At 38.3% G+C, this 22,487-nt stretch overlaps 3 protein-coding genes across 5 annotated transcripts in view; all 3 read left to right on the plus strand.

Annotated features, from left to right (window-relative positions):
• The window catches only part of dlgap2a (discs, large (Drosophila) homolog-associated protein 2a), a 131,001-nt gene extending 118,886 nt beyond the window's left edge, over positions 1–12,115 (plus strand). The window contains exons 10-14 of the mRNA XM_020649851.3: positions 1,394–1,482; positions 1,632–2,071; positions 2,210–2,301; positions 6,498–6,650; positions 6,794–12,115. Coding sequence (XP_020505507.3) covers positions 1,394–1,482; positions 1,632–2,071; positions 2,210–2,301; positions 6,498–6,650; positions 6,794–7,000 — 981 coding nt within the window. The 3' untranslated portion in view covers positions 7,001–12,115. The remainder of the gene's footprint in view (positions 1–1,393; positions 1,483–1,631; positions 2,072–2,209; positions 2,302–6,497; positions 6,651–6,793) is intronic.
• A 2,328-nt stretch (positions 12,116–14,443) lies between these two features.
• cln8 (CLN8 transmembrane ER and ERGIC protein) lies at positions 14,444–18,606 on the plus strand. The gene is made up of 3 exons (XM_020649867.3): positions 14,444–14,521; positions 14,979–15,632; positions 16,107–18,606. The coding sequence occupies exons 2-3, from the start codon at positions 15,093–15,095 to the stop codon at positions 16,431–16,433; spliced, it is 867 nt and encodes a 288-aa protein (XP_020505523.1). The 5' UTR covers positions 14,444–14,521; positions 14,979–15,092; the 3' UTR covers positions 16,434–18,606.
• A 592-nt stretch (positions 18,607–19,198) lies between these two features.
• Positions 19,199–22,487, plus strand: part of arhgef10 (Rho guanine nucleotide exchange factor (GEF) 10) — a 54,977-nt gene continuing 51,688 nt past the window's right edge. For 2 of the 3 annotated variants that reach the window (XM_065966529.1, XM_065966531.1), the window contains exon 1: positions 19,200–19,372. The gene's annotated coding sequence lies outside the window, so the exon portion shown is untranslated. Of the gene's footprint in view, positions 19,373–22,487 lie in introns of all 3 variants that reach the window. The other variant, XM_065966530.1, reaches the window with a different exon arrangement.

A 22,487-nucleotide genomic window follows, 5' to 3' on the forward strand; every position in this document is an offset into this window, starting at 1 on the left:
TCACTGATGTTGCTCCATATATCACTAATGTCAAACAAGCAAATAGCCTACTTGACAAACACAAATTTAATTACTTCTACATAATTATTGACCATCTCTGGGATCTTGTTAGTCATGTGAATGACTTAACAGAAGAGTCTGCAAAGGTCATCAACTGATTTTTGGACCATCCACCAAGTTGTCATGTTAACACTCTACAAAGTCGATTTGGCTAACTTGTTAGCAAACAGTTGCCTATTTACACACTCAAAAGAAAGGAAGCAACAGCCTTTATTTGAATCATGATTCTGGCCTCAGATGAATGGAAGTCCAATAATCACTTTTCTTTTTTTTTAAAGAAAGTTAATTGCTAACCTTGACAATGATTGTATAAAACATGGATGTAGTCTCAGAGATGTTTCTGAATAGACGTTTTGAAGTCATACAATGGCAGTCGCCATACTGGAAATGCTATCTCCATCTAAATTTGATCAACCTCATAACACTGAGTTGAAGTTAAGGCGGGCCTTAAGTGTCCTGACAAACAGCTGCAACGCCCACCTGTCAGACAAATTAGTCATACCCCTAATTATGCATATCATTGCACACCTTTGAGCCCTAATATAATCAAAACATATGAGTTCTTATAAAAAAAAATCCCTGTACAGTGTACACATAAAGAAACAAAAGAAGGACCAAATCTGTTTTGTTTTTTTGTGCTTTGTATATTTACTGCTGTAAATATGTTTATTTCTGCTATAAAACTGGCACATCACATGGGTGTTATTTGGGCTTCCGTAGCTTTGTGAGCAAGCCTCAAGTGGATACTCGATGAACTGCGCTATTTTGAACTTCTGCATTGGCTTAGACATGTGAACCAGAACAATAAAGTCTGTCAAAAGAAAATAACGTGCTCCACTGTGAAGCTTTGTGCAGTCAGAGTCAGGTGATTATTTTTACAACTGTGTCCGTTCCCATTTCATAGTCATTTTACCCATTGTTTGTTTGAAAAATGAATCAGCGCTTCGACCTAGCAGGGTCCTGCCTACAGGGTGAAAATGGTTTCATAATTGAAAATTATAGCACAACAAAAATTCCCTTTTCCCTTCCTATTTTGGTTCAAATGCTATTTGTTGATATTTAACATTAAATTATTAAATATTATACTGTGTGTAATATATCATACAGCACAGCCTCCTTAATTTGTTAAAATGATTTACACAGAAACCTTAAAAGCTCTGCAGGAAACCTCTTCAGTCCTGTTGCCGCCTCCATAAATCATACAATGTTTACTTTCTGACAGGCTGTGTGCAGTCAAGGCGCTCTGTCCAGTCCCAAACCAATAAAGCCAGAAGCAGTGGGAAATGTTCATATAATGAGACGCACTTTTGGTTTGTTCATTTCTTCACATTAGGTGGAAGCAGCCACGGACTCTGAGTCGGAAAGCAAAGGCTCCCGGGAGTACCATTCTGTTGGGATCCAGGTGGAGGATGACAAGAAAGGGTAAGATAATGATTGTTGGATTTTAAGCTTAGTAAAAAAAAAGCTCTGCTCGTACTATTAGGAAACATAGTTCTATTGTTCATACCTTTATTTGCTATTGTGGCCTGTGTGAATATGTATGCATATTCATCCTTGGCTTTCCACTGCAGACAGGGCAGGTTTAAACGCTCCAACAGTGTGACTGCAGCCGTGCAGGCTGACATGGAGTTAGAGGGCTTCCCTCTCATGGAGGACAAGGGCCTGCAGTTTGGTGGGGGCTTCCAGCGTCACTCAGAGCCCAGCACGCCCACCCAGTATGGGGCCGTTCGAACAGTACGCACCCAGGGTCTCTTCAGCTACCGTGAGGATTATCGTACCCCGGCTGAGCCCCCCAGTCCCAGGGAGACCACCAGCGAGTCCCCATGGCAGCTGGAACCCCCTTCCCCACGGGACAGCGTAGCCTCACCGGGTGAGTCGGGCAGGGTGTCGCCCTCCCTGCGGAGGGACGGGAGCTGGTTCATGCAGCTGCTCCACACAGAAACCAAGAGGATTGAGGGCTGGTGTAAAGAGATGGAGGCAGAGGCTGAAGAGAACGACCTGTCAGAGGAAAGTGAGTGTTGTTCTTAAAGTTGATTTGTGCACGCATATTGAGAGATAGATTTTTTTTTAACGTACTGTACTGGATGTACAGCACGGTACTGTATGAGCTGTACTTGATATGCTGTGTGTGGATGTGTGTGTCCTCCAGTCCTAGGCAAAATCCGAAGTGCAGTAGGAAGTGCTCAGCTGCTCATGTCTCAGAAATTCCAGCAATTCTACTGGCTGTGTCAGCAAAACCTGGTAAGAAACCTATCAAAGTGTTTGTGTGTGTGCTTGCCTGTGTGCGTGCATGTGTGTTTAATTGTCCTTAATGGTCACTACAATAACTCAGCCAAGATGTGGTGTTATGAACAAAATAGTTTTTTGTCCGAGCATTTTTATTCGGGTACTATCACACAAGGGGGAGAGCCTTATAGTGCTGAATATCAGCGGTGCGGCAGAGTGCCAAAGGTAATCACAGGCGGGCTGGTATTTTTTCCCTCTCGTGTGATATAAACAGTTGTGCAGTCAGCGCTGATCAGTGTGCATTAGTGTTGTTGCTTATTAATTAGCAGTAATAAGCAACTACAACTTTACTATGTCTGGTTTATGAATTCATTCACATCTTTGCCATTACAAATAGTTCCCCAATTTGACTTGAGCTCCTCTTTTAAGACAATTTAATACTTTAGCACAAATGTTATTTGACAAAATATGGCAATCTTAGCAGTGAGATTGCTCCGATCGAGCCAGTGGCTGTTTCATGTTGATGAACTCTATTTGGAACACCTGTGTGTAGAAATACATAATGGTAAAAGTCTAAGTGCTGTTTAACTCTGTCAGCACTCATGGAATGACTCTTGTCCAATCAAATTACTTGGTTGGACCTTACTTTTTTATTTAATTAATTTTATCATTCTGTCTGTTTTAATTGACAAAATGTTATTGCCCTGTACTATGACATTACTTGATGAGGCTTATTACTTGATGAGACTTACTGATGTAAGACATATCATTAACAATCAGGACTTAATGAAGCTCTCCATAATTTATTTATGAGTGTCTGTGAATTTTAAAGCATACAACAAGGAAGCTATGTAGGAAGAAACTTACTAGCCTCCATTTTCATCTTTCATCCTGTAAATTAGAACTTTTTTTCCCGTATTTTCATACATAAATCATTTCTCATTCAGAGTATTTTGTTATTTTCATCCCAGCACAGACAAACATTGCAGTCAAGTCACATTCAGGTCAAATTGAGTTGTGTAACCCATTTGTCAGCTGCAGATCAGAATTGAAATAATGAGACTCTGTTCAACTTTTTCATATATGAATAAATCAGAAAACATCACATATGAATTTCAAGTGAGGGGAGAAAAATAGGAATGACGCGGTTGAGAACGAATCATTAAAAATGAAAAACACTGGCTGCGCTGGGAAATTAACTTTTGTCATTAGTAACAGTTTCACACTCCTTACGACCTTTCTTCTCCCACCTTGAACATATGAAAAGCTTTAACCGACTCTAACAAACTGATTCAAAGCTCCCCGAGTATTATTGATTGTGGAGATCTATACTACATTAAGAATCAAGAGCTTTCCAGCACTTTTATATGTGATCTGAACATTTTGAAAAGAACAATACACACACAATAGATTAGAGTATTTTCTGAGCTGCAACTTTGTCCTGAGAAGAGAAGAAGTGAGCCAAACCTTTGTTTCAATAAACCTAAGTATCCCAGACATCAGCTGTTTTTTTTTTATTGCTCATCCAGAGCAGGAACACACATCGGGTCAGGGCTTTCTACCTCATATTCTTGCACCGTTCACAACTCCTTTTATTGATCAGAGCCAAGTTCCCAATATTTCAAATGAAGTTGGTGCAGAGTTATGAGGGATAGTGTTTCTGTTTTTTTGTACTGGGTAGCGGAAATTGTTCATTCAGCGGGAGTAAGAGTTTGCAGGAGGATTAGACACATTTAGCCTGGCCTTTAAACCTTTGTCCCAATTTAGACACCTCATTGTGCAAGTTGACCGAATACCTTTTAGCATTTAAAAAAGTTGCATAATTTTAAAACGTGCCTTGTGCAAATGGAAAATTATCTCATATGTTGGCCTCATTTGATAAATAAATTGACAAACATTAGAAGCCTAAATACGTGTCTACAGTAACTGTGTTCTCTCTCTACCACGTGGATCAAATTTCATAAGGCTTGATTTTTAATAAGCTCCCAAATGTGAGACAAACACTACTCTGGGTATAACTCAGGATTAAAAACACACACTGCCACAGCCCACGGCTTAAAACTAACTGACTCCTTCTAAATCTGCCAGCGAGGGATATGCGCAGCCTTAAGACTCCTGGGACAGTTAGCAGAACATCATCAGTTCACAGGTCAGAAAAAAGCTGATGAAGTGCTGAGGCGCTCCCTTAGTAATTACAGATAAGGTAAAAAATGAATCCTTTCCCAGTTTACCATACATGATGGACACAATGATAGCTAAAGTATGGAGTGATTTTCATAGAAAACCCTTTTGTTATACAAAGGAGAATTAAACTAATCTCATAATACTTCACAAATATCAAAGCATGAGGTAGACTCCTCTTGGGAGTGTGATGTCAATTTTGAGAATTTGAGTCATGCTGCTTTAGGTTTAAAAAAAAAAAAAAAAGATTAGGTTACTTTAAACATAAATCTCAGAATGACTGTCACCATTGTATATACACGTGCACATGATGGTACAATGATTTGTAACATAAGGATTGTGTAATAACTCACCCTGTAGCATGGGAATCCCAGGCACAGCCATATTGTAAATCTCTAGGCCAGTCAGACAGCAGCAGCCATCAGCAGCCACCTAATCTAAATGTCACCAGGTTTAAAGTATGGGAATGTCTCCAGGGAATGTCGACACTTTTGATTACAGAGTCAGTTAAGATTTCTGACACAGACTCTGACTGAGACAGACCAGAAGAAATTAAAAAACAAACTGAGAGAGGAGTTCAATTAAACAAATAATACATATGTGCACATGCATGCTATACCTTTCAACAACCCCTCCATAGCATCATTGCTAATTGATACAATATGACACATAGCTGGATCATAAATATTACCTCTGGCTTTCATTTTTAACTCAAATTATAAGGGAAATTAGTTGGATTAATAAAGCTTTTTAGGCAGGACAAACTGAAGCAGGTGCATAGGAAGGGATTCATGCACATTTGAAGTACTCAGCCAGCTTATAATATGTAGAAAGATATCAAGAGCTTTTTAATGAGCACTTTCTTCTGCACTGAGTTTCCTTTTCATAGGCAGAGAAATCCCTTCAACATCGCCTCTTAAATGCCCATAGGCCAGACAGAGCGTAAACCCGTGACCTTGGTATTATCAGCACTAGGTTGAATAAAAGGTTGTGAATAAATTGTAGAGCGAGGAGAATAAGAAGCCCTTTGAATGATGAGACCATTGTTGAGTCTCTACACTGTCTCTCATACTTATGTTACACTAATAGTTCAGTCATTTCAAACAATCAGCTCTGCTCAGAGAACTACTCTCCTATTGTGTATTTGCATGGGGTTTTTCATGACCAGTTCATTTCATGAAAGCAATAATTTTTTTAAGATAATTTCTTGAAATGAATATTGTTGTATCATGTCCCAGCCACACAGGCAGAAAGCACAAAGCAAACATAACCTTGTTTTAATATTTAATGTTGAGATATTAATGGGTGTAATGTTTGTTTTAGAACATAATATGAATCACAGAGCCTTGTTTTCTGCATACATTTACAATCTGAGGGGAAAATGCTTTGGAAATTGGCCGAGGGAGCCCACAGCTGAAATATTTTTGAATACTAATGCTCATACTCTAATATCCCTTGAGTTTATCATTCTGTATTTTTAGAAGTCAAGTCAAGTAAGGGTAGATATAATTAGAATTCAAGTGCAATTGTGCCCAGCAGGATTTTGAGTTAAACATTATAAAATGATCCCTATAACAACAATGTTTTAGCAAATAATCTCATGATTAATCACAACCAAGAGCAGGTGCAGAGACAATAAAGCACTCGTCAATCAGAGGTTTCATTCATGTCAGAAATTGAGTGATGAGAAAGTGAATTGACACATCTAATGTATTGTCTCTTAGCTTATTTGTGGAAGTAAGATAAGGTTGTTTACCATCACAAAATGTTGTTCCTACATTAGACAAAGATCCCCCAAAGTGGTATGTGTGCCTGTTTTAAGTCTGATAAGGACATCTAGTGGATGTTAGCTGTAGTACAAAAATAATGTGATCATGATTCCACTATATGCAAATGTTTCTGAGTTACTTTATAAAAGAGCTTATTATCTTTATTTGGGGCATTAAACCAACACTTTACTCTCCACCTCAAGGCATAATAAACATTTTGTTTATATTTCTTTTAACTTCTCTCTCCTGTGTTTGCTGTAGGACCCCAGTGCAATGCCTCGCCCCACCTCTCAGGACCTGGCTGGGTTCTGGGACCTGCTGCAGCTCTCCATCGAGGACGTCACCGTCAAGTTTGACCAGCTGCAGCAGATCAAGACCAACAACTGGAGGCTCGTTGACAGCCCAGAGAAGAAGGTGATGGAGAGTCTAAGCACTGTCTCTGATCCCAGACAGACTTTATTTTTGTTGCTTGTATTCTAAATAATGATTCTGATAAAAATGAAACAAAAAAATAGCACATTTAAACACACCTTCTTTATTCCCACATCCTCATACAGCCACTAGCTCCTGTACCAAAGAAGACAGTGCGACAGAGGAGTGTGATACAAAGGGAGAAATCTCTGGACCTCCCAGACAGGCACCGGCAGGAGGCCCGTCGGCGGCTAATGGCAGCGAAACGGGCAGCATCCTTCCGGCAGAACTCAGCCTCTGAGCGAGCAGACAGCATTGAGATCTATATACCAGAGGCTCAGACTAGACTTTGAGAAGACAGGGTCAGGGGTGGACACACCTCCCTGCACCCACTTTCAAACAACTTTAAAACTAGCCTTTTTTCTAGACTGCTATTCTCTCTACTCTTCCTTTATCCATCTGTTGTCTGATCTCGATAGCCATCCTCAGAGCCCATTGCCAAAACCATTGGTCTGTAGGATGTGCAAAGCCTCCTCTCCCATTACATGAATACGTGTTAGCAGAATCGTATGTCTGACATTTGACATGGGACGGTTGGGTTTCTCCTTGGTTTGCTGTTGATCCTGAAACCCAGCCTACAAGCTCGCTCATTCAATACCCTGGATGGCTACGTCTGTAGTTTTTCAGCATTTGCAAAGTGCCATTTAAAAAGTGCAGCTTTGAAAACCTACCAGCAACCCGGCCTTTGAGCTAAAAACGAGTAATTGAAAGAAATTATATTTATTTCAAGTTGTTCAAATATGGTCAAAGTTAGTAACCCTTCAGTATTTTAAAATAATTTAAAGGTTAAATTATGACTTCATTTATTCAGTTGTTTTGTGGAGTAAATGTTAATTACAGTTTTAAATCACAAAATTGTTGTAAGTTAAAAACTTTGAAAAGTGCCATTGCTTGAAATACCTCAACTATGTGCATGTGGCACTGATCACCCATTAAAGGTTATTCAGGCAGCCCTTATAAGCTCTGGACTGGTCAGTGTTGAAAAATGCAGCTTTCTATCCAATCTGGTTGTAGTTAAACTTTTTTCTTGGTCTGGATTGGTGGAAGTATGACATCTGTCAGCTCATTGACATGCACATTTCATATATATCTCATGTTCCCGTTGCCAACTTTCAAATATTGACATTTACTTGAAGCCGAAAACATGCAAGTCTTGTGCCAACATTTACATTAAGTCAATGCAGTAGAAAAAAAAGGTTTATGTATCTCCTTAGATCAAAATGTGTAGACAAATGCACTTATGCACTTACTACAATTCTCTCTATTTTCAAGGGAAATGTATATAACCAAGTTCACTATAGTACTGTTGTATTTTTGAATTGTAAGCAGGAAAAATATTCATCTTATATTTATATTTATTTTCCATAGTGTCTAATGCTTGCCTGCCCTCTTTATTGCTTTGACAAATCTAGATTCATCGCATACCTAAAGTAGCTTGATCGCACAGAAAACCATACTGCTGTGTTTCCCTAAATAAACTTCTCTCAGGCCCTTTCAAGTAGCACCCTCAGCTCCAGTTAATGAGGAGTGACTGAAAAACTGCCAAAACATAAAGAAAGTATCTCCATAGTAGTTTTTGTTACCCAGGAAATTATTTTGGATTCAATATTTAAAAAGTTCTGTGTTATTTGAAGTCTCCTGAAGCAGTTCCCTCTTGGAGAGCTGCAAAATAATGAAACAAAAGTGGGGCAAAGAGAAGAAAGGAAGGAAGGAAGGAAGGAAGTCAAATAACTTGAGTTGTGCTCGTCTCCTGTTGAAAGAAGGCACACAAGAAAAAGGATATGAACTGTCTGCGGCTTTGCAGACATAATGGAATTAGCTAGTTATTTTTTCTTGACTTGGATATCATCACAGTCTCGAGATGTAGCAATAGCACCAGCTATAAAAATAAACTACTTCCTGTATGACTTCCTATGTTGAACCTAAATTAAACAGTATACTAACTGCGAGTTGTAAGTATTACCTATCTTCACGGTTTTGAAAAAGTTTGAGGGCCACTGATCAAGTTAACTCAACCAACTGACAAATACAAAATGAGCTTGCTAATATGTGACACAGTTCAATCAATGAGAAGGCTTTAAATAGCATTTTTGTGGTTGATATGACATTTCTCACCTGAAAATTGATCAAAAAACATCCCACACAAATTGAAAATGTAATTACATTTAATTAGAATAAAGGAACACACCACAAATTGGTGACTAAATGTTGAAGCTATGTTAGCTTAATCAGAGATTTCCAACACTTTCTGAAAACTGCTAACTCTGACGCACATCATTTAGGCTAACCAAATGCTAACTAGCAAAAACATTTTTAAGTTTTAGTGGCTTTACCTGCTTAAGTGAATAACTTTGAGTCTTGTCAGTTTAAGTTTGGACTTTACACACAGATTTAGAGATGGATGTATGAATAGCTTGAGCAGCCAAGTCATTGAAAGCTAATGTAGGCTAATGTGAAAGTGGAAGATTTGAAACTGTAGGGCTTATGATATGAGGCTATAGTGTTTATGGAATTTACTTCCAGGGTAAATTCTCAGTAAACGACTCATTAACTCATCTTGAGTTAAGATTCTGCTGCTCCATATTGTGAAATTTTGGTGCCAGTAACTTGAACATCAGTTTTCATTTTATTGCTAATGTTTTACTCAAATCACAGACCTAAAGACTGAATTCTATTGATAAAAACTTTATATAACCAACCAACCAACCGTGAAGGTGCTGTTTTTTATTCAATAAATACAGTCCTAGATAAACAATCAATGCAACACAATCAGCTTTCAGCTGTTAATACATCACTTAAATATCTATTTTTATGACTTAGAAATCTTTGATGGAGCGATTGTGATGGCGTTAATTATGGGTAGGGATAGGGAGATTTATTATATCGCAGTAACAGCAACATTTCTCTCGATTTGAATATTTGTGTGTGTATGTGTGTTTTGTTTATGTGTGCGTGTGTTGGCTGTGAGGCACAGCACTGACATATTCAGAATAGAGAGGGTGAATCTGAGGTCAGTGTTTCTCAATTTCCTTATTACTACCCAACTGTGGCCTGACCTGAATCTCTCTATCACAGACATATACAAATACCCTTTCTCCTTTTGTTATCAGCACTCTTTTAAAAAGTGTTTAGACACCATATCATAGCATACAATTTACATTTCCAATGCTACGGGTTGAATTGTTATACAAATGCAATCACAATTTAAACTATACCCACTTTCAGTTCATTTCTGCTCTTAGCCCTTCATGACTTCAAGTCATGAAGTTCAGCGAATCTTTCACTCCATCTGAGAATATGACGTTTAATTGTCAGAAATTCTTGGAGCAGAGCTCAGACGACATTTATCAGAAAGCTTAGAAGTATATTAAGATCAAATCACCAAATGAATGCTTCAAACATGGATCTAATCAATGCTTAACTTACACACTTCGGCCTCAGCTGAGTGCTAGATTATGCATTTTTTTAAAGTCATACCCTTCTATGATACTGCAGGGTTTTTTTTATTTATTAAAGAGGCAGGGACATGACAGCAGGTTTCTGGAAAGTGTCTGGGCGCCTGATGCCAGGCAGTTGGCAGAGCGAAGACGTGCTCCTGCTGTTTCCACGGTGGCAGGCAGACTGGAGAGAGACAGACTCGGCCTGACATATGCTGGCTCAGAGGAGACAAGAGGTCCGCACTGTGCCCCAAACTTTGCGTGTCGTCTCCAGTTGTGTAGCTGGAAGGTTGTTCTGTGAGGATCTCTAGGCGCTGTGTTAGGTTGTTGTTTTTTTTATCCTGCTTTTGTCTAGGCAAAGCAGCTTATGTAAGATTTGGGGTCCTTGGTGAGATCAAGCAAAGAGCCTCTGAGGCCCTTCAAAGCGTGTTTTGATAAATGTATTGCTGAAAAGTGGCCTACATTGTTGAACTTAAGCATCAGCACTATGTGTAGTTCTATCTATCTTTGGTGGGACAAATTCTCTGAAGGCTGTTATTGAAACAATGGAGGAGTTTCTCCTGTATGCAAAATGAACAAGGCTGTGAAAAGAGTTTAGATTTTCTGTTTACACATCTGCTTCATCTCAAATAGACACACTCGTGATTGCGATGGGACTTTTTTTTTTAGTAAAACCATCGACATTTCAAATGTAAAGTGTAAGTCAGGTGAGCAGAAAAATGTGTGCAAAAATAATTAGATATACACTTTTGTAAATTTACAGCCACAGCTCAAGATAAGAAGAAGTGGACTTTCAGAAATCATACATTTAGTCTGAGAAATTCTTAACCTTGGTACCAACACTCTCTCACTCTTGCTATTTTCTAAACTAAGAAGAAAATCTCTCTGCTGTTAGAGCTTGGTCAATTTCGTCACCCAGGGAAAGTAGTTTCCATCAACAGAAAGTGTTTTATTGTATGTCTTCGATCCTTTTCGTCCAAATAGGTATGAACACACTTTTACAAGAATAACTGTTAGGGCCTCCTGTTACAAAGTGATCTCTTGTATTTTATTTGTGTAGCCTATTTCAGTGGAGGTTTTCTATTTTTTCTTTTTTTTAATCCCTTTTACTGACTGACATTTGAATGGTGTGCTTGTGAAACTGTGAGCATTACAGGGTTCCTCACTTAGCCAAAAGAGCTAATGACTATTCAGTTATGAAACTATGGTAAGTAAACAGCTAGTCACCCACCAAAACATTGTGCATAACCCCATGTTGCAGAAGACTCCCCCGGTGTCACATTTAATGTCAAGAGGGCAGCAAATAACTACAAGTGCCATCAATTTTCAACTTATCCAATATACTGTAAAATCAATATTCTGCGTGGCCACATATCCCACATCAGGTTTGTATAAGTGAAACAGGCTTGCCATTGCCTACATGTTCCCATTTCTGATCACATTCTTGTCATTTAAGCTCATATTACGACATCAGTGGCCTCTCTTCTGGTACTACTGTCTATCTGCTTTAGTATACAACCCATTATGTGAAATATTTCAAGGGAACTTTTTCATATCCATGCCCTGGAAGGAGCATCAGGCTCCCTGAAACAAACGGATACACTTCCTTGAACTTGGAATGTGAAACCACTCTATAATTACTAGATACAATGAAAAAGGTAGTTGTTTAGCTAAGACTATTTTCATCTCTTGTATATCATATCTATAGTGAGGATGAATATAATGCCAAATATTCATTATTTGTAAAGAAATATATATAGACATATAAATATATAATATATGCCTCATTGAAACATTACTATTTTCTGCATTTGTTAATGTTTTGTTGTCTTTTTATTTTGTAATGGTTGTTTTATAAGCTGATATGATGGCATGCGAAATACTGATTCTGAATGTAGGCTTATTTATTAATTCTTTCTTTGAAAAATCATGGCACTGTCCCACAGATCTTTTTTTTTTTTTTTTTTCAATCACACATGCATTTTTCAGTGTGTTATTTCACTGTAAGTTACTGTTACATCAGGTTTATTTTTGTATTATTTCAGTTGTTAGCAAAACCATATGCATTTTAGTAGCTGAGCCACTGAGATTTTGCCTCTTTGAGTAGTTTATTCATTGCTATACGGTCATCCAGTGTAAATAATTCTGCAATTAAATTTTTTGGAGAAAAAGTTTAGAAATTGTCCGTGTGGTGCCTGTTTACTCTGAAAAATCTAATTCCAAACTAAATATGTCAATTCAGCGTAGATTACAGCAAAATAGAAATATTTGAATATGTTATGAATGTCATTGAAATACCATAAAGACTTTGTTGCTTACTTTCAAACACTAAACTATAGTTATTCAGTATTCCAGGTGGTAGGATTGAAGCTCATAGGAGAAAACATTAATGAATATATCCAGCTGTTCTTGACATTTCATATGTTATCTATCTGTAATAAGGCGGCTTATCAAAATAGCATTGAGATAAACTAAAAGGTATCTCTGAATCATCAAAGAGAATGGTGCTTATGCCTTGCAATAAACCTGTCATAAGTGAGGACATTTGACCGTTGACTCCACCCTGCTTTCATACTAAATCATTACATAAACAAATAAACATCAGGTTAACATTTATGATTATGTTTTTTTTATAGATTCTCCAAAAACCATCAGTCACATATCAATGACCTTACCATCATCTTTGACGCTAATAAACTTTAAAATGTGTAAAACATCCTTAAAATAAGAAAAAATAGTTTTTTAATGTTAATGAAGATACAGTGAAGGGATTAAAACTCACAGTGTTTGTTAATTAGTGTCAGGCCTAATGCAAGTCATTTCCATGTCAGACTTTGGATAGCTGTGTATGACCCTCTCTGTCAAATATACATGCAAATATCGCCCTCTGCTGGACAAAGAATGTAATTCAGAGCCTGCTCTATAAGGCTTACAGATGTTAGATTTCTCAGAATATATATTTTTTTATTTACCAAAAATAAAAACTGATTTAATTTGAATGTAATGAAAGTTATTGCTGGGATTATTATCACATCATTTATCTCAGAGACGTGCATTAAAAAAGCTTTTCACTTTCTTTCTTTTCACTTCTTGAGGACTTTTTACTATTTATCTTTTCCTTTGATATTTTACTAATAAAGTAAAAAAATACAAGACTTTACAGGGTAAATTACATCACATTAACATTACAGGTAAATGTCTATTCCTCTGATAACTGGCTGAAGAACATCTCGGTAGGCTACTCTCACCATTGTAAGATCTTCTTCAAGCCACAATTTTCCCCAGAAGATGTGTGGAGGGGTTGTCCAGCAAAGAATGTGCATCGAGCTAAAACAAAGCACTGTCACATCACAGCAAGACAGCCGGGATTCACCTAGCTTCTTAGTATGTGTGTGTATGTGTCTTTACCTTTAATTTTCCTACCTGCAGATGTTCTTGTCAACACATCAAATTAATCAAATTAACACACTAAAATGTATAAAACTTTGGCGACCTGCCTTTCTTCTTGCTCGGTGCATGCAAGTGAAAGCGGAACCATCTACAGAAACCTTGCTCATAATGGTTGTAAATTAAGTCCAGGTTTTTGCAAAATTGGAAACAGTGAACAAATATTCTCACATTTCCACAGTGTTCACAAATATTAGGTGTAGGGGGGAAGCAAAATATGGAAGCCCATTTCCGCCAGTAAAAAAAATAAAAATGAAAATAATAAAGTCTCATAATTTCAACTGACTGACTTTGACTTTTTATCTCATTATTTTGACTTATCTCATTATTATGACTTTATATCTCATTATTTTGACTTTTTATTATTTTTATTTTTATTTTTTTAACTGGCGGAAATGGGCTTCCATACAAAACTGTGCTACTTTAAAAAATATATTTTTTTTATACCTCCTCCCCCATGAAAATAAGAGGACAATTTCATTTGACATTGTTAGGAAGTAGCCTATAAAACATATGTAAACTACGTGAATAAAATACTACTCATGTCAAACATACACCCGTATTTTTTCCTTAGTCCCTTCAGGCAAAACTTCTAATTCAACATATCGCCTATGAGCTGCGTCTACAGACAAGGCAAGACTTATAATAAACAAATGTTTGTCACTTGTCTTGTGCACGTTTGTAACCCTATGTTAGCCTATATTTACCTCTGTCAGGAGGAGTCAACACACACTAAACGCTATCTAGCAAATAACCAATAGAATAGGATGCTTCTGCAGATCAGAGCGGCATTGACCAATAGGAGGTCCGGAAGCTTGAAGTGGGCGTAACTTCCTGTTTTTATATCATATGACCAAATTGAAGTCGGATGATGTGCATTTCCCTCCGGTAACTTGCAGTTACAACGTCGGAACACCGTGTTCAGCATTGGTATGTATGACATTAATGATATTTAGTTTGTGGGGAGTCAATTAAACTACTTTGGACGTTTTTCGTAGTCCCTTTCTTGGCTTGATTCGGGCCCAGCTTTTGTCGTCGCTGTTTATTTGTGCTGACTTTGGTTGGAACCAGACCCTGACCCGACATGTTTTTTAAAGGAATATGTTGTAATAGTTGGACATAAATACGTCTTTGTTCTCTTTTGGATACATTGTGTTGTTTATACTGAGTTAAGAACAACAGGGAACATTCCTTCTTTTACGTTTTAGTTCCAGACTTGGGTCCATTAAAGCGACACACGAAACAAATAAGTGGACTTTTGGTTAAACATTGAAATTGTATAAAGCCTGCATAAAATGTAGTTTGTTTAAAGTGAGGGCATGTGTGTTATTTGTGTTAAGTGGATAAAGTGTCTGTGTTTCTTTAGCTGCTTTCTTATGTTTCACAGGTGGTGAGTGACCCACACACCATGCATCCTCCAGCCCCTGCTTACAGCCCCACATACAGCTGAGCCTCCCTTTCGCCTGAGCTCCAGGATCCTCCAGGATCCTCCATTAACACCATGGATCCTGGCCAGCAGAGCAACACTCTGCTCCAGCCAAGTGAAGAATACTTCGCATGGGACTATCGCCTCCAGTTTATAGGCCTGGGCTTTGCCTTCTATGTTGCAATATTCCTTCTTTCCCACCTCCTGTCTTCGGCTGTGTCCTGCACCTACAACTCCCTGCTAGCTAAGGAGCAGGTTTTCTGGAACCTCGCTGCGACTCGGGCAGTATTTGGCATCCAGAGTACTATAGCGGGACTCCGGGCTTTGACCCAGGACTCAATGTTGTTCAGAGACAGGGTGAGGGGACAAGAAGACTGGTCGTGGTTCAATGTCCTCACAGCTACAGGTTTCTTTGTTTTTGAGAACGTAGCTCTTCACACCTCCAGTGTGGTATTTCGGTCATTTGACCTCCCACTGGCGACGCACCATTTCTTTGCCCTGTCAGGATATGCAGGGGCGGTGGTGTATGATTCCCTGGGACACTTTCTTCCAATGGTCACGCTGCTGCTGGAGATGAGCACACCTTTCACATGTGTGTCTTGGATGTTACTGAAGGTATGAGCCTTACAGCGTTTACATGGCGTAAAACTAACTGTCATTACTTACACCAATCCTTCATCACATCAGAGAAGAAATTGTTGTAACTAACATTTTGTTTTGTTTGCTTATTTAGTTTATCCAATTCCAGATGGTCTAGTTTTATCTGATGCGGCTGATTAATTCAGTATTTCTAACAGAATCTGGTTAGTTACTGCTGAAAAAATGTAAATAACTCTAAATTACACTTCCTCTTCGGTATTTTTATATCTTATGATCGTAAACAGATACGCTTCATCTATCTTAGAAAGAGGAAGTTGTATAAAAATAAGGCTGAGCAGGTCTCTGAACTTTCTCTGTTCCTGTTACACACAGATATGACTTGATTCCTTAATAGGTACAAAAAATTCACAATGGTAATACTATTGAAAATACATTTCTGACCAAAACTCTGCATCATTTTCTCTCACAATCTTTCTTCCCTCCTGACAGGCTGGTTGGGCCCACACCCTGTTTTGGAAAGCCAACCAATGGGTGATGATCCACACGTTCCACTGTCGCATGGTGCTCACCTACTACATGTGGTGGGTAGCAGTGACCCACTGGAGAGATCTCACCAATCATGTGGCCTTACCACAACTTCTAGTCTTCTTCACTGGCCTCGCCCTGCTCACGTTTATCATCAACCCAATCTGGACACACAAGAAGACCATGCAGCTTCTGAATCCTGTGGACTGGAACTTTGGCAACAAGTCCACAGCTGTAAACGGCTCCATCAAGGCTCAGTCGGGGGTTTCTGTCAAGCCCCACAACAGCTGAGGTGAATCGATGAGGTCATTTCACATCGGAAAAATGCCACATTTCTTTCTCTTTTATAATTAATACATGAAAGAGCGATGTGACTTTGAGAGTGGTGACAGTCGTATTGTCCTTGTTTTGTATGTTTTTATACAACGGAACCGTAAGTGTTACAAGGGACATATGTTGTTTTCAAAAAAAAAAAAAAAGCCTTTAAAAGTTAACCATGACAGTCTGGTACTATATTGATCAAGTTTCGCACAAAGTATTCATTTTGATAGATTCATTCATTTTTTTTTTGGTGAAAGTTAATAAATTATTTACCTAGTTAGCTCAGCCTTTCAAAGGTAGGTGTGGTAGTGTAGAGCAGTGGAATGGGGGTCTTTCTTGTTTTCCATTACCTTCAGGACACTGTGTTGTGACAGAGCCACCTTGCCAGTCACATCATAGCTGACCTATTTCACCAAGGTGAAATACACAGCAATTCTTGAAAAGCCATTCAGAAGCAAACTCTTACAAATTATCTGTATATGCCAGTTTTCCTGATACACACATTTAATTTCTATGAGTTTGTATCAAATAAAAGGAAACATGTAGTAGTTAAATAACTTTGGAAATCTTAGGTTTTCATCCTTTATGGCTTGAGGAGGTATAACTCCAAATAGAGTAAGTCTGTGTACAACCACAGCTTTTTTTCTATTTGCATTAAATATCCTCCAGATTTTTCAGATAAAAAAGCTTTGTATGTGTTAGTAGCTTTTTTTTTTACAATAACATCTTGACATCGCACAAATCAACACACAATTCTCATGAATAATTTGATGTTGATCATACACGGCTCCATTCCTGCTTTTACACCAGACACGGTTCTTCAGCACGGATTGGGAAGCGTATGCAGGTCAAGTAGTTTAGGTTGAAGAAATTGGGTCCTTAAGGTCGAATATTAAAGCTATTTCATCAGGAAAGTGGACAATTAGATCAGTCTCTTCAAAAGGAGTCACATTGGTTGTTTTTGACTGTGTATCTTCTTTGAACAGAGAGGGAAGTATTCACCGTTGTCATGACAGGAAAGGCCCCGAAACAGAATCTTCTTTGTTAGTGGACAAAGCTCAGGATCGGTCCACTCTACAAAGGCTCTTTTGTTAAAAATGGAGATGTCATGTTGCAAAAATAAAGCTGCCTTGATTCAAAATAGCCAAGCAGCATGTTGATCATGACTATTGTTGGGTGTTATGTTTCAAATAAAGCTTTAGTTTTTGTTTTTCTTTTCTTTCAGTTTTAGATACATGATGATTTATACATCGGTCACATTAATTGTTTTGTTTGTTTTACACAATAACCTCATTGTACTGGAAAGCTTGAGATTGTTTATTTGGCTTGGCTGCTGTCATGTATCAGACACACAATGTTTTTATTGAGTTATTACTCTGCTCTAAGTTCTCAAATTTCTCAGTCTTTTGCTATAACAGCATTGCTAACGTAGCGGTATGTCATTATGTTTATAAGCTCTAGAATTTTACCATTAGTATTAAGTTAGTTACAATGTGCATCTTTACAATATACTGCAACATAATTAGTTCATCCTGAAGGTTGACTCAAATGACCAAATTAAGTATTTAAATTAGATTACAGCAATAATTAGGGGACAGTTTTAGACATTTAAAGTGTAATTTAGTGTTTTGACTTTTTGATTTTTAATCAGATGAGCTGATTCACATGTTTAACTTTGCTGAGTTAAATCCAGAAACGGGAAGTTTTTTTTTTTTTAATCAGCCACAGCCAGACAATTGGAACCTGTGTCATAACTCAATGAAAACTGAAGAAAAGCAACACACTGTTTCGTTGAGTAAATCACTGTAATCGGTGCATCATGCAGCCTCAGTGACTAAGGCAACACAAAGAAGTTTTAAGACATGTATTTATGACATTTTAAGTTTTCTTCATCTGTTTATTCTTGATTTAATATCAAGAGAGTCTTTAAATGCTTACTGTACATGTCACCTTACTTGTACATTACTGCCAAAATAACTTAACTAAAGATATTCTTGGGTTGTCACTTTGCCTCTTTTTCATATGACCATATCAGGTGGGTGGAGGAGGGGCTGAAATGATAGCTGTTGTTTAAGAAAAGATTAACATTCTATTTGTGTATGGAAATGAATTAATTTCAGTAAATAAAATGTGTTTTCTCTAATACAGTTGTGTCCTTTGGATTTGTCAGTGCTGTAAGAGATACGATTGTGCAAAGGAAAACCTACCTGTAGGTGGCGGAAAAGGAATGGATGTCACCTAAAGCGACTGGGAAATATAATTTTGTGTAGATTTGGCGGCCCCTGCAGGCCCATTGGTGTACGTCTAATCTCTGCTGATAGTCCTGTAGATGTTCGCAGTATTTTGAAGAGAAAAGTTGAACATTCAAAGGTATCACACACGTTGAATATTTTCATCCCAACTGTACAACAAAGGCTCTTTCGGGATGCTGGCTGTAGATGACAGTAAAATGTTACTGAAATCACAAATGTTACGACCAACAAAGACACTCGAAAGTCGAAACAGTTTGTCAAAACTTTAACCCAACATCAACTCCGGACAGCTGTTCCAGAGGGAGCCGGAGCCACCTCACACGTCACGTGGGCACGTTGGAATCGTTGCGGGCGACTCGAGCCGATCCTACAGGAGGAGACGTCGGACACTTGACTGACGTTCTGCGTAGCCAATCACAACTTGCCCAACTGAACTCTCAGCCAATCAGCGTCATAGAGGAGGGAACGAATTTCTTCTTTTTTTTTATATGGATGAGGTACGCTTGCATCGAAAAGAGTGAAGTTAAAAGAAGGACACTGGGCGAAAATTGGATGCATTTTAAGTTTTTTTGAAACCTAAAATGCATTAACTTTTAACACTTGCAAGTTGTTACAGCGAAGGAATACCGTAATTTGTCTGGAGAAAGTCATACAATGGTGAGTCGAGGGCATTTATTTTAAGTTTCTGACAAAGTTTTGAACATCCTTTTACTTTATCTGTTTAGCTCACTGCCAGTACAGGTAAGTAGTGACGTTTCGCTACACATTTGGTTATACGTCTTGCGAAATGTTTCTTTTGTTAATTATCATGTTTTATGTGTATTTTTGTCGTATAACACATTGTGTTTGTTGGGAGAGGGCTATAACGTGGCGCCTCCGATAACTTGGCCAAGTTGCCAACACTGTCACTTTGCTACAAGAAAGACCGACAGTATTCATTATTCTTACATTTCATTTGAATTATTGCGTCCTGTTCTTGGTATAAATGTCACCAAAAACTTTTTTGTTTGTTTTTATCACATTAGCCTCCCTGGACAAGTTTCTTTCCTATCTTCAAAGGTTTTAGTTTTCAGTGTTCAGCAAAATCCCTGATTCGACTCAATCCCCTCTTCCTTTTCAAGGGTTGCAATTTGCAGGTGCAAGATATCCATTTGCCTTTTTAATGTTCATCAAGTGTGCTTTTTATAGCAACAATGACTTTATTAACACACATCACACTACACAGAAAGTTTAAGAATCTGTAAGGGGGACTAACACTTAATGAAAGATAAAGAATTAAACTGGATGTCTGCTTGAGCTGCAGCAGTCAGCCAAACTACAAATTCAAGTAGTCATGCATAGCATTCCTCAGTGAGAGCACTGCACAGATTCAGTCAACTGGAAGATCAGGTAGTAAAATCATTATTATACAAACTTTTTGTCTTTGTAGTTGCCTACATGCATAGAAAATGTGAAATCTAGAAACAGCAATAGAAAGAAAGAAAACTATAAAGCCTATAGCTCAGTTTTAAAATGGTTTAACATGTATGGGGGGGGGGCTCATTATATTTGTATTGTCTGGTTCCAAGCCTGTCCAGTTCACTCAGTCTGTACATGTAAGACATGGAACATCGCAGGGGTTGCAGACACACAAATCCACTCTGTGTATTTGTTAAACAAATTAACCAGGGTAGCCTTGCTGTGAATACTGACGATTAATGTGTTTCACTGTAATAACACCTAGGAGGCTGTCCAGGAAGTACAAATCCTTCTTTTCCTTGCTCAATTGTCCTGGAGTTTCCGAATGGTCATGTCCTAGTCATAAAGAAGTCAAATCCACAACGTTTTACGCTTTCTCTTCATTAACCCATAGCTGCTTAACTTTGCTGACACCTCAGTGTATAGCTGTTGGTGTTTTAAGGAACGTGAAGTCTATCAGTACTCGCAGATGCGTTTTGCATCTCATCATTCCCTTTGCCACAAACAACATTCAGTAAAGCGAAACTGCAACATCCTCTCGTATTATTCTTAATGGTCCGCAAACACAGATGTGGTTCAGTGGAGTCAGGACAGGAAATGGTAACTTGCAAAAGTATTTGTGACAAAGTAATATCTCTACGATGACATGGAAAGTGCAAAAAGAGGTGTTCACATTAATTTGTCTACAACATGAAAAAGAAAGCGCCTCCTATTTAAACCCGGGTGGTCGGAGTAAACAGCAGTTTAACAAAGAGGCATACCAGTCATTTTTAAAATGGCACTTTTGGATTTGCCGTCCACCCACCACCATTCCACTGAGGATCCTCTGAGATAAAACTTGGATTAGTTGCATAGTTCAGCAACAGCTGGGAAAGGAAAGCAACTGCTCTTCTGCAGGTGGATGTGTGAAACATCACTTCTACCATAGGCTTTATTTGCTGTTAAAAAAAACATTTGTAAAGCAGATAAAATGCATGGAGCATGTTTGTATTCACATTTTTTACAGTGTACACTTCTCTATACATTTTAAGCTGTTTGTAAAAATGATTTCGTAGCAAATGTGACCTTATATGACACGAGAGAGAAAGAGACAGGAAATACAGAGAGAGCGGAATAGAGTGTTTTTATGTGCTACATAAGTTGACTCTTTATGGACTCTTAGCCAGCATGGGTAAAGTCAGAGGCAATCTTTGCTTCATAAAGAGTCTCCACCCTTTGAAATCAGAGCAATGACTTGTTCTCATACAGTCAGTAGTATTGTAGTTTTCCTGTGCTGATTTATTGTAGTAGCACTGAGTTGCTCCATTCTATTGTAATAAAGTTGAGAGCTTAAATCTATTCAGTCAACAAAACCTCTTTGAGGCAGTTGCTCATCCACTGCTCACTACGCACAAGATAGTGTTCCTCTGGTTACAACTTGGCTCTTGAAGCTTTGGTGTGGCTAACCGGGTGGGTGGAGACCAGTTAGCAGTGACAGCCAAGACTGTGGCTGCCTCTGTTTTCAAATGGACACCCATGTTTGAAATATTTTACAGCTCCAGTCTTTCATTTCGTCAAATGACTCCAGAACTGTGAGGTCCTTTTCAGTTGTTTCTGCCTTTTTGCTAAAAACAGAAGCTAAGTCCTGTTAAAGAAAACAACAACTATAATTGTGATGTTAAATAAACTAAACGCTCCTATAGCAAGAGCTGCGGGCTATAATGGGGTAATATGATTATGTATCAGTTACAGCTATAATAGCATTTTACACATTTGCTTTGAAAACATGAGTGCAGAACTTCCATCCAGTCATTCCCTCACGTGTCTCACTGATCACACCTCTGACATAAAAGAATACACTGCAGCCCTGCAGGCCTGATTATTGAAGAGTAATCACAACCATCCACTCCCATTAGGCCTTTAATTATAACTTGCGATGGGGAATACTAAACTCAACCTCGGCTCTTCTGGTCGTGTTGATTGTTCAGAATGTTCAGGGAAGTATATGTTACACAGGATCTGGGGAAAGGTGTAAACAATTGCTTAAATTGAGTTTCGCTGCTGCAGAAACAAAAGGACATGTAATGATGAGGTAGTTCCTTGACCGACCATGATTCATCAGGATATTAGTGTGTATGAATAATGCTTCGCTGACAGTCTGAACTTGCCACGAGTCAGGATTCTCGTCTCTAAGAAGTGCGCAATCTTGTGTCTGTTTGTGAGCTTCTCCACCCATTTTGAGGTCAGGGTGGGTGGGAGAATGTTGCATGTTGTCAAGGCGCGTTGACTCAGATACCCTGATGCTGTGAAGGTTTCTAGGTGGATCCTGTTGAAG

This window comes from Labrus bergylta, chromosome 18, assembly GCF_963930695.1.
Source record: "Labrus bergylta chromosome 18, fLabBer1.1, whole genome shotgun sequence".
In the NCBI taxonomy this organism is placed as follows: domain Eukaryota; kingdom Metazoa; phylum Chordata; class Actinopteri; order Labriformes; family Labridae; genus Labrus; species Labrus bergylta.